This window comes from Lycium barbarum, chromosome 8 (assembly GCF_019175385.1).
Source record: "Lycium barbarum isolate Lr01 chromosome 8, ASM1917538v2, whole genome shotgun sequence".
In the NCBI taxonomy this organism is placed as follows: Eukaryota; Viridiplantae; Streptophyta; class Magnoliopsida; order Solanales; family Solanaceae; genus Lycium; species Lycium barbarum.
The window spans coordinates 10,916,817-10,928,500 of record NC_083344.1 but is presented as its reverse complement, the minus strand read 5'-3'; the positions used below and the strand labels follow the sequence as shown (position 1 = coordinate 10,928,500).

Below are 11,684 nucleotides of genomic sequence, written 5' to 3'. Positions count from 1 at the left end.
AAGAGGTCAGGGTGAGAATCATTAAAAAAAAAAAATAGAACAGGATGCGAAAACGCAAAAGAGGACATACACTAGGGGTACAAAACGTAACAGACTTGCGATTTGTCGAATTAAAATAAAAATAATTGTAGGTTACCATGCATGCTTGTCCTTATCGTTAAAATTTGAAGTTCCACCTGTAACTAGTACTTTTATGATGTTGGTCAGTATAGTAAATACATGTTGGAATTAATATGATGATTTAGTTGTGACCTATGAAGTTTACAAGTATACAACTTTATAACAGAAAAGAAGAATAGAGGAAAAAAATAGGCAAAATTATTTTAAATGTTCAATAACTTACTAATAAATTATTTGGAAAAATTATTTTAATGTTCAATAACTTACTAATAGTACTGCCTATTGGTAAGTGGATAAATTATGGTAAGAAATAGAATAATTACAAATTCAGATATTGAGATCTCATATTATTTAAGGTATTCGTCATGAAAAAATCATTAAGGGTGTGTTTGATATAAGAGAATATAGAAAATATTTTATCTTCAAAAATATTATTTTCTAGATCATTTCAAAGTTTAGCAATAATACAATTTGAAGAATATGATAGGGAGATAGTGGTCTTCTGACGCTTTGGATGGGTATTAGTTGATAACAATATGTAAGTGTCGGTTGAAACTATTTAAATGGAGTAGCACATTCAAATTCCATAAATGACAGAAGTCATTTTTCTTATAATTAAAAATGTTACCTTGAAGAATACATTTAAGTAACTAAATATTAAAAAATTATTTTATCAATAAAACATTGCCCTCCATACTAAATCACTAAAAGGGGAAAAGGGACAAAATCATGCCTTTATCTTGACTCAAGAAAGAAAAAAAGGTAAATAGGTCAAATCTATAAATTATTTGTATGGTCAACACTAAACATGCAAACAAGCCAGTATATGATACTATATAAATAGGCCTAAAAGGTAGATGATACTCTACCAAAACAGTTAAGTGTTTCACGGACAAATTGGGCCTTTTTATTACCCTTTTTCTTATTTTCTTGTATCTCCTCTTTGTTATGTTCGAAGAAAAAAATTATCAAACTGTTGAAGGAATAGATAACCCCATGACAACTCCTCATCATGATATGATCAATGAAGTTGGTGTGATGCTCGTAGATCACGACAAAGAGTTTGTTATTCAGATGGTTGACTTGCTAAAGTCTTATGCATATAAGGGTAAATAATCAACATCTCTAAAAACTTTTATAAAACTAAATTTTGTGTGTTTTCCTTTTTTTGATATGAGACTTAATTGATATGATGTGCGTTATCTCAGTTTTTATTTTAATATCAATCATTTTTTGGATTTCATTTATCTTGTAAATCTTGGAACTTTTTTCCTTGTTGTTATAACGTTGTTTTTATGCTTGTTTATGTTGTTTTACAAGTTAATTAATGATTTTCTTGTGGTTATAAATATCCAAGTTAGATTTTCTGTTTTTGATTCTTTCTATAAGTTTGTCACACACTAGATTAGCATCCTGCATAAAGATTTATATGATTTTTTCAAAGATGATTGATAAATTTATGTTAATCTCTGTATCGTTCCCATTTTATCGGATTTATGTTAATTTTAATTATTTAATCAATTAGATAATTATTCTTTGTCAATTGGCCTATAGTGACATAGAGTTGGAGGAGAAATTTATTAAATCCATCAAAAAAGATTTTTGAAGGTCTAAATCTTTGAATTTTTAAAATCTTATCTATCATTTTAGAAAAAAATAAGTTCTCTTGGGTGGCGCAGACACAAGATTAGGGTAATAAGAGGAAAAAAGAGAGCAGGAGAACGACGTGATGAGAACTGATCTGCTATCATTATTATTGACCTTGAGATGTTTTTTTTTTAATCTTTTATTAGATGTAGGCAAAAAAAAGAGGGGAGCCCTGATTTTCATGAAAAAGATAATTTTTTTCTATTTTTTTTAGTTTAATTAAAAAAGTGCCCACTCGATTTTATTTAGGGGCTTTTTTCCCTTGTAATCAACAAAAATACTTACATATTTAAAGAAGTTTTTACTAAATTTGTTAATATGCACTTGTTATTTCATCCTTTCGGCTGTGCGCGTGCATTGAATTTTAGAATATTCTAATTTTATTCATTTTTACTTAATTTGAAAGAAATAAATTTGGATCTACTTTAATAGCTTCTTGCCAAATGTTATTTTTCAGTTTGGATCAACCTTAATATGTCATTCAGTCACTTCCTCTACTTTAGTTTGTGAGGATAGACAATTTTAAAAATATTTTGAAAAAAAAAAAGCATAAAGAGGGATTTTTAAAATTATCTTAGCCCACAAACAAATGTGTTTAACTGATAATTTTAGTATAATTTACGTATGTTTTTATGTTCAAGGTGTGCTAATCGTTTTGACTTGAATTGTTTTGCTAGCTACTTTTATATGCATCATATAGTAAACATGTATAGAACAAGTAATTTTGTGGTAATAACAAAATACCTAATTAACAGTAAGAAATAAATTTAAATTTTCATGAAATGTTAAAGAAAAAATATCGCAAAATCTGGAGAGAATCGACTTCTATTATTTTAAGTAATACATTTTTCTAGAAAGTATATTTTGTCGCTTTGCGATTCAGTATTCTACAAAGATTTATGATTTTTCGGTCGGCTTTATTATCTTATAATCGTTTGTATTTTTGTTGTCGCACTTAAGATTCTTGAAACAACCTCTCTATCCTGCAAATGTAGAGGTAAGGTCTGCGTACATCCTACCATCCTTATACTCCACTTATGGGATTACATTGGGTATGTTGTTGTTGATGATATATCAAGACATCTAATGACACGTGAATTTCATAGAACTTTTTATTAATATCTTCATATTCAATTGAATTAGTTATATTATTGATGCCAAGACTTAAAAGATCATTACTAGGACAATACATAAGTGAAATGAGATTACTTAAAATTTATTGATAAATCCTTTCCTCTTTGGTAAGTCTTTTAAATTCATTAGTTGCACATTTATGAAATAAGATTAGCTTAAAACTTTTGATCCTATTATCTTTGGGTGTTGATAGTAATTGGTATTCAGTGCTTGTTTTCAACAAGTCATTTGAATAAATTGGAATAGATTTTTAACAATATATCTCTATATGATTATTTTTATTCCATATACTCCATTTCCCCCCTAAAAATATATATCTTTTTTATGTGGACCTGTCTAAAATTGCTGACAAGATATAAGTTGATTAGTATGTGCAATTGAACTAAAGTCTAGAAATATAACATGAAAATTTGTAATTGAAATTGTATATGATAAATAACAGACCCACATGATAAAAAATTTTGTATAATTTTCTTTTTTTATTCTTTACTGACTTTCAAGTGCATGGATACAGTTATGACGGTTGATATGGCTTCCACAGCCATGAGAATTCTCTCCAAAGGAAAGGAAAAAATCGATGTGATGATAGTCAATGTCCATTCACCCGATTTACTTTCTTTTCAACTTTTGGCTAAAGCTGTAGCCTTGGATATTGTTTCACTCGGTAAGTATTTTGTTCTAGTACTATTTGATCAATGACATCTACTACTATAGTGGGTAAAGTTAATTATTTATTTAATAAACTATAAAAAAACTAACTACAAAATTTGCCGTTAATCTACCACTAAATAGTCGGTAGCTAAATGAATCTATCATGAAATTAACTAGTCACATTATATTTCTGATATGACATGAATATCTTTTAGGCTTTATTGTTATAGTGGGTAAAGTCAGTTATTCTAATCAATATATTACAAAAAGAAGTACTAACTATGGAATTCATCGCAAAACAATACGTAGCTAACATGATTTTATAAAAATCTGTGGGTGAATAAGATTAGCGATGGATTTATTAAGTTTAGCGTTAGAAGTTAGCAGTGGCTAATCCTTTTTTTTTTTTTTTGGTAGTGATATGAGAAACAATTACTTTTTGATAATCATATTGATCATGGATAAAATTCAGTAAATATACGTGTAATTAACTCTTCACACTTTTTACAATATAATTCAATTCTAATGCTAGTTTCTCAAAATAATTATGTAGTTACATGTGATGAACACGATGAATCCTTAGCAAAGAAGGCTTTGGAAGATGGAGCTTATCTTTACCTAAAAAAGCCACTTGACGAGGAAATTGTGCAATACTTATGGCAATTTGCATTGAGGGAAAACATAAAAAGGGAGAAAGCGGGGGAAAGATTAGAAGAAAATGAAGATCAGATGAGTGTTGGTGATGCTGATGATACTGGTAACAATAATATTTTGGTAGATGAAGGACAAGCTGCAGAGAAGAATATTCGTAATACTGAGGAACAGAGCAATAAATACAAGTTGAGGATAAAGAGAGGTAGAAAAAGCTCAAAAGAGATTAATGAAGGAAAGAGCCACAGGAGTGCTATTAATAAGACTGTTAGGCGAAAGGTGTGCACAGAATGGACTGTGGATCTTCATGCCAAATTCATGGATGCTATGCAGCAACTTGGTGATGGAAGTAAGTTTACTTTCACATTTATTTAATCTTCTCTACAACTCATTTGTATAGAGCGATATGAACAGTGAGAATTCATACTTATAGCTAACATCAACTTGTTTGGAATGAAGGTATAGTGATTATTGTATTTACATGTACTTCGGCATGATCTAGGAATATTGTAGTTATTAATTAAAGTTAAATTCTTATGGAACATGTAGGATGTTACCCAAAAGAAATTCTTGAGGTGATGAATGTGCCTGGTCTTACCAGGATGCAAGTTGCAAGCCATCTTCAGGTACATTCTAAAAAATATATATATATATATATGTTGTAAATTATGTATTTGTGTGTGTTTGGTATGGAGAAGGTTATTTTGCATAATATTTTTTATAAATTTATTTTCTCGTATTTGGTTACTAAAATAAGTTTTGCTTGAAAAGATTTTTCATCGAATACTTGTGAGAGAAGTCATTTTTCTATATCTTAATCTTAATTTTTTGTATCAAAAAGTCATTTGTCAGAACAAAAGTTCAATTTTGTACCACTTCTGCTAGTAAATGGTTGGACATTATTAGCAATCTATAATACTCAACAGTTTTTTCAAAACACTCACCAATTAAAGAGGATTAATTCGCCATAGACTTTTGTTGCATCTTTAGTGACAAAAGTAATTTGTTGCTAATTTCTAGTTTTTTAGTGACTTTTTAATGAAATAATATTATTATCATTCTTTGATTCATATTGTTACAAAAGATTTTTAATCATTCACCAATTACAAAATACCAAAAATATTTTTTATTAAAAATGACTTCCGGTGTTTCAAAGACACCTAATGTTACAGATGATAAATATATCCATGGTCCAACTCTCCTTTCCTTTTTGTCTAACACCTCTCAGAAATGTCGTAGCAACAATTGGAGAGCTCCAAAAGAGCGAAAATCTATTCGTAAGCCATCAGGTCAAGGATCCTCAAGTGGTTCTCAACAAAGACGTGGCTTTAGAAGATATGGGACAATGCCTCGTCTTCAAACAAGTGTTCCAAATATGCAACATCAACGTAACCCAGATCAAACCCAAAGAGGCCCAGAGTTTCCGTTTCCAACAATCAATACCAACAACATTTTTACTAGAGGAGAGAGTTCAACTCAGCAGCACCTCTATCACCCACAACTTCATATTCAACCACACTACCTCAACACTGACAACCCATTCAATAACCCATTTTTGTTGCCCCAAAATAATGCTAGTGGTGAGCTACAGCAACAACATGGGTCATTCTTTGGAATGTCGGGTTCACAAGGACTACAAGGTCCAATTATTGAGAGCACTAATTATAGGTCTGGGTTGGCGTTTAACATTGAGGATTATCATACTCAAAATGACTACAACTCTGATCTCCATGTGACCTATGTAACAACATATTCAGGTAGTGCAATAATGTCTGATACAGCCATTCGAAATGCGACAATCAATGAATTAGGAGCAGTTAATGCTAATTTCCAGCAATACATTGGTGAACCAAACATGTCTAATTCAAGCAATATTATCCCGACATCACATGCAAGTGATACTGAAGGAAGTGATTCAAATGAGAGGGAAAATTGTGATGCGTATTTCGATTTCAATAATATGGGTTATCTCTTCCAAAATCTTGAACCTGCAAGTGCTAACTTACCTAATGAACATGACGGTGAGATTGATCAAGTTTACTCTGATGATCAGGTTAGTGCTTCTCTCTAACTTTGCTTATCTCGCAAGGCTACTGTTTTTTTTATTTGAATATTAGTTTGATATGATGGAAGTTGCTTTTCCCAAAAACATTTTTCAAAAAATGACGTTTTGTTTTTTTTTTTGAAAAATATAATTGTCCAAAAGAATTAGTATTCTCTGGTGTTTGGTTCGTCTGATGAATATATTAACAGTAAAAACGATTATATTGATTGATAATAATTTTAGGGGCTATATGGTTATCAAGATTAGAATACTAATCCCTGTATAAAATTTAGTATTACATTTATTTGTTTGGTTATTAGTATTAGCTAAAATCAGTATAAATTTTCAATTAAATTTTTTGTATACATCCATATAGGACGGGGGATTAAATTCCACGTTCTGATGTTTGGTTGAGATTATAATATCTAGTATCCATGTTCTGAACCAAACGAGCCCTTAGCAAATTTGATGAATTTTTCTGTATTAAAAAAAATTATATATATATAAAAAACTAACTTTCGCCTAAAAGTGAAAGAAGTCATTTTCCTCCTTTTGGTGAAAAAGAATTTTCATAAAAGATATTTTTTTGACAACTCAATACTGAATTAATGGTCGGTAATCAAAGGAGCATTAACCTCATATTGAACGCACCCGTAAATTTCCTAAAAATTTAAACTTAAACCTACATATGCAGGTGGACAAGTGTTCAGTTTCCAGAAATAGCAAGTTGTTCTGACAAATCATCAGCATGATGATCCAATGCTACCAGAGACTATCAGTGACAACTCTCATTAGAGATTTTTGTAGTGACAAGATTGTTTACTCAAGTGAAATTGCCATCTTTCATTTTTCTGGAGACTATTATGTTTCATTTAACTTGGATTGCTGAAACTAATGGTATTTTGCTTTTTTAGCGTTCAGAACTAATAGCTGGTATTTAATTGCAGGCTTCTATTATTTTATTGACTTGAGATTATAGTTTATTTTATTATCTCATTAATCATCGTGGTATTACAAATCTTTTTGGTTGACTTATTATATATCTATAGTCTATGGTCTATGGTCTCTTTGCTGAGAAAAAGATATTTTTCAAATGAAAATATTACATTTTTAAATTTTTGATATTACATTGTGGGAGGAGAAGAAAAGGGGAAAAGGGAAAGAGAATACTATATACACCTCCAACCCAATTATAGAAGCAATTTGAGGTGATGATTCTTCCTCAACTTGAGGTGATGATTCTTCCTCAAGTGCATCATATTTACAGAGAGTGTTGTATTTTGAAACTCTCCTACATTTTTTTTTCAAAGACTATTTGAAAATTGAAACACCACGATAAGTTCTCTTGTATACTTTTTATTTCTACTTTTGATCTAAGTCACTTTTATCAGTAAAAAAAAAGGTTCATATTTGGCCTTTATTAATAGGAAAATAAAGTAGAGCCTTGGAGCCTAAAAACTCATCTTTATAAACCAAGAACTGCAAGATTAATCCTTAGTTAGAGACTTGTATGAGTCCTTAATTTGCTTAAAGACATTTTATTTGATATTGAAATAAAATGGATGCGGATAGAGCAGTCGTATATAGATGACTCATATATTTGACTCCAATTAATTTCTTGCTGAATGTAGTTGATTCATTGATTGGAAGTTGCAAGACATTGAAATAGTGGTTTAACACATCAAAAAATACATTCAGAACTGTGTAATAAATTGCAGAGTTATAGATCAAAAGGTAGGTGCAAAGTATCCAGAGGTAGAAGACATGCCATGAGACTAGGAAATGATTTTTCCGTAAAATTCACCAATTCATTCATAGAACAAACAATGACAAATTAAAAAAAAAAAAGTGGAATTAAGAGATCCTCTTTAAGTTCCTCTCCTTTTTTTTTTTGTTCATAGGGCGAGTACAACATCTTTGAATTTGCTTGTAATTTGTCTAGACTTTTATGCATGAACAGGGGCATGTACCCTATGAAGACATTGTATGTATGAACAAATGAGAACGAGAGAAAGGAAAACAAAATTAGAGAAACATTTTCTTATGGTTAAACTAAAATCGAACAACCAATAACAAATATCTTATTGGTTTGGTTAGTTTAGCATGTAGGAGATATATTCAGAACCATGTTGTACATGCAAAATTATAGATCAAAAGATGGGTAAAAAATATCCAGAGGTATGCCATGAGACTTGGAAGTGATTTCTCTATAAAATTCACCAATTCATAGAACAAACTATGACAAAAAAATACAATCTTCACATGATTAATGAACAAAAAATGTAAAAATAGAGAGGAGCTAGGCACAACATATACCAGTTTATCTTCCCTCGGACTTAACCAATTGAGAGAAAACTTTACTCATGGAAACTCCAGATAAATCATCAAGATTCGACGGTCCAAATTGCCCGGTTGAAGCAGTGGCATTGACATGACTGAAATTGTTCAGTTGAGGAGAAAGCGCTCCAATGAGATTGCTACTGTTTTCATCAGGATCGACTTGAACAACCGCCTCTTGAAGTTGAAGTGCATATTCGAGGTTCCATAGCACATCGCCCATCGAAGGCCTGTCCACACCAAAATCAGCCAAGCACTTCTCTGCTGTCTCCCCAAACTTCCTGAGGGAATCCGGTCTTATTTGTCCAGCAAGTTTCGGATCTATAATTTGCTCGAGCTGTCCCTTCTTCTGCCACTTCATCGCCCATTCAGCTAGATTTACCATCTCCCTCGGAAGAGTCGGATCGATGACAGGCCTAGCACAAAGAACTTCAAATAAAACAACACCGAAAGAGTAAACATCGCTTTTTTCCGTCAATTGCTGCCTCCTGAAATACTCGGGATCTAGGTACCCAAAGCTCCCTTTCACCGCTGTGCTAACGTGTGTTTGATCGAGCTCGGGCCCCGCCTTAGAAAGTCCGAAATCAGCAACTTTCGCCATAAGATTCTCATCGAGCAATATGTTTGCGGATTTGACATCACGATGTATAACCGCTTTGGCATAGCTAGTATGAAGGTAGTGTAGACCTCTGGCTGACCCAATACATATCTCGAGCCTCTGTTTCCAGCTCATACTAGGCATATCCGAATTGTACAAATGCCCCTTGAGGGTCCCGTTTTCCATGTACTCGTACACAAGAATCATCTCGTTCTTTTCATCACAGTATCCGATTAACGAAACAAGATGACGATGGCGAAACTGAGAGAGCATCTCTATTTCAGTTTGGAACTCCCTAAGACCTTGTTGGGAACTGGTACTTCCCCTTTTCACAGCTATCTTCGTACCATCGCTTAAAACACCCTTAAATACCTTTCCGAAACCACCTATTCCAATGACCAAACTCTCATCGAAATTTTTGGTTGCTTCTTGCAAGGCTACAAAAGGTATGCGATAACTCATGTTAGATGCAGCACTTATGGTCGTCCCGTTTGAATATTTGCTTCCCATAGTGTGAGACATGCCACCAGTGGTAGAGAAAGGAACCCATGATTTTGACAGGCGAAGTTGTTCCTGCTTTCTCCTTCTGCGCATGCAAAACAAAACACCAACCATCAGCAAAACGAGTGTGACACCTATGATCACACCCACAATTACACCGATATTCTTCTTTGAGCCCGAGCTTGAGGAAGTAGGTACAGAGGGCACATCCGCAAGGCTTCCTCGAGAATTATTCAACTTCAGCAGTTCCAGTCCATTTAGAAAGGCATCTGGATAAGCACTCTTTGAAGACGGGCCAATACTAATGCTAATTTTGTTGCTATTAGCCAGTGGGGTAACAAAATCCATGTAATACGCGTTGGCCAATCCGCTCTGAACTTTAGAACTCAGATCGAAATCAGCAGCTACATTCGACGAATCAACATAGATATTAAACAACAGCTGGTTAGCAGCTGTAGTTACTATATCGCACAAGTGTAACCGAATGAAATACTGGAAACCTAACTCCACATTGAACCCCCAAGTCACATTAAAATTAGCACTAGGATCGTTACCAGAAGCGTCCACATTCATCTTAGTGGCAGTACCATAAACTGTCTGAGGTGCAATATCGACTGTTGCTCCATCTGCAGGATACTTAACAGATCCGATCTTTGACACGGACTTAGCGAAATCCGGTTGTGTCAAAAAACTTTTATCAGGTACCCAATTTCGCCATAGTGTATCGTTTTCAAACGATACAGCTGGTCCACCCATGTTTACTCTAGCAACTGTTTCTATTGCCTGTGCATACATATTACTGAATACTCCAGATGGATCGAAGGTCGAGGCCTCCTCGGTTATAAGGGAATCAGGTACGGACACGACTTCCAAGGCATTTATATAGGCAAATGAATAGCTCAAAGGAGAGAAAATGATAACAAGATCCTTTGTTGTTACATTCACAGAAAATTCTTTAATAGAAACATTCTTAGGACTAAAATTGCCAAGGAGAACATTTTGTTGAGTTTTAACTGAGAATCTTGATGAGCTCATATCATATTCTTTGTAAACAAATGGATTAAAATAAAGGCGGATCCAATGCCTACCAGATTTGGTAATAGTGAATTTATAACTAGATTCTTTAGTAAATACTCTAGCTGTTTGATAAAGAGGTGAATCAACAGAATTTGTAATTGATTTTTTTGAAGGTGTAATATCAGCTAATATATTTTGATCAGTTGAAAGATATTTTGCAGATGATTTATCGGACACAAATACCCTATTACCAATATTAGTATCTTTTGAAGATCCACAGTTTATTAAGTAATTATCTTCAGGTTTAAATCCAGAAACACACAAAAATCCCAACATTAATATAAACAAAAAACTATATAATGACAACATCTTAAAACTCCAAGAATCCATCATTTTTCAAGAATTGAAAAAATTCAAGTATTTGTACTAAAACCCACAAAAGATAACTGCAAAAGAAGTGAAAAGATTGCACCTTTATGATTAAATATGCTCCAAGAATAAGATAGAGAGATTACCCAGATTTGAAATGAAGATATTTTCTTTTTGATGGAAGAAAGAAAAGCAAAGGATGTTTTTTTCTTGCATAACAGCACAAATCTAGCAAAGTACAGGTCACCGCAGATGCAGACCAGCTGGTAGAGTATTTAAGAAATAAAATAAACATTTTCTTCTTTTTTTTCCCAAGATAATAAGGAGCACTAAAGTGGAAAGAACAAGCAATTCAAGAATTAAGAAGTCAAAAAAAGTCACTCATATTTATTTCTCCCTCTGTTTTAAAATGTTTACCTGATTTTAATTTGGTACAGAATTTAAAAAAGCAACAAAACTTTTGAATATTGTGGTTGTGATTGTTAACTGAAGATATGTAGAATGTATCAAAATATCTTTTGATCTTGTGATCTTAAATATGTCATGTGAAAAGTTTGAATTAAATAGTTATCAAAAAAGAAAAGAGACATTCTTTTTTCTTAAACGGACTAAAAA

The 11,684-nt window shown here is 32.4% G+C and overlaps 2 protein-coding genes across 2 annotated transcripts; one reads left to right on the top strand and one right to left on the bottom strand.

The window, feature by feature from the left end:
- Window positions 1–1,030: 1,030 nt before the first annotated feature.
- On the top strand, window positions 1,031–7,169 carry LOC132605919 (two-component response regulator ORR21-like). The gene is made up of 6 exons (XM_060319189.1): window positions 1,031–1,228; window positions 3,416–3,565; window positions 4,106–4,552; window positions 4,753–4,829; window positions 5,432–6,256; window positions 6,942–7,169. The coding sequence occupies exons 1-6, from the start codon at window positions 1,069–1,071 to the stop codon at window positions 6,981–6,983; spliced, it is 1,701 nt and encodes a 566-aa protein (XP_060175172.1). The 5' UTR covers window positions 1,031–1,068; the 3' UTR covers window positions 6,984–7,169.
- Window positions 7,170–8,428: 1,259 nt separating this feature from the next.
- LOC132605918 (receptor-like protein kinase HERK 1) lies at window positions 8,429–11,395 on the bottom strand. The gene has a single exon (XM_060319188.1). It carries the CDS (start codon window positions 11,091–11,093, stop codon window positions 8,568–8,570), a length of 2,526 nt encoding a protein of 841 aa, XP_060175171.1. The 5' UTR covers window positions 11,094–11,395; the 3' UTR covers window positions 8,429–8,567.
- Window positions 11,396–11,684: the final 289 nt, after the last annotated feature.

Excerpts from the sequence above, each read along its gene's own strand:
- LOC132605919 (XM_060319189.1), top strand. The coding sequence starts at position 1,069 with ATGTTCGAAGAAAAAAATTATCAAACTGTTGAAGGAATAGATAACCCC. Across the intron at positions 3,566-4,105 it reads CTTGGATATTGTTTCACTCG|TTACATGTGATGAACACGAT; the intron begins GTAAGTATTTTG and ends ATAATTATGTAG. Across the intron at positions 6,257-6,941 it reads AAGTTTACTCTGATGATCAG|GTGGACAAGTGTTCAGTTTC; the intron begins GTTAGTGCTTCT and ends CTACATATGCAG.
- LOC132605918 (XM_060319188.1), bottom strand. The coding sequence starts at position 11,093 with ATGATGGATTCTTGGAGTTTTAAGATGTTGTCATTATATAGTTTTTTG.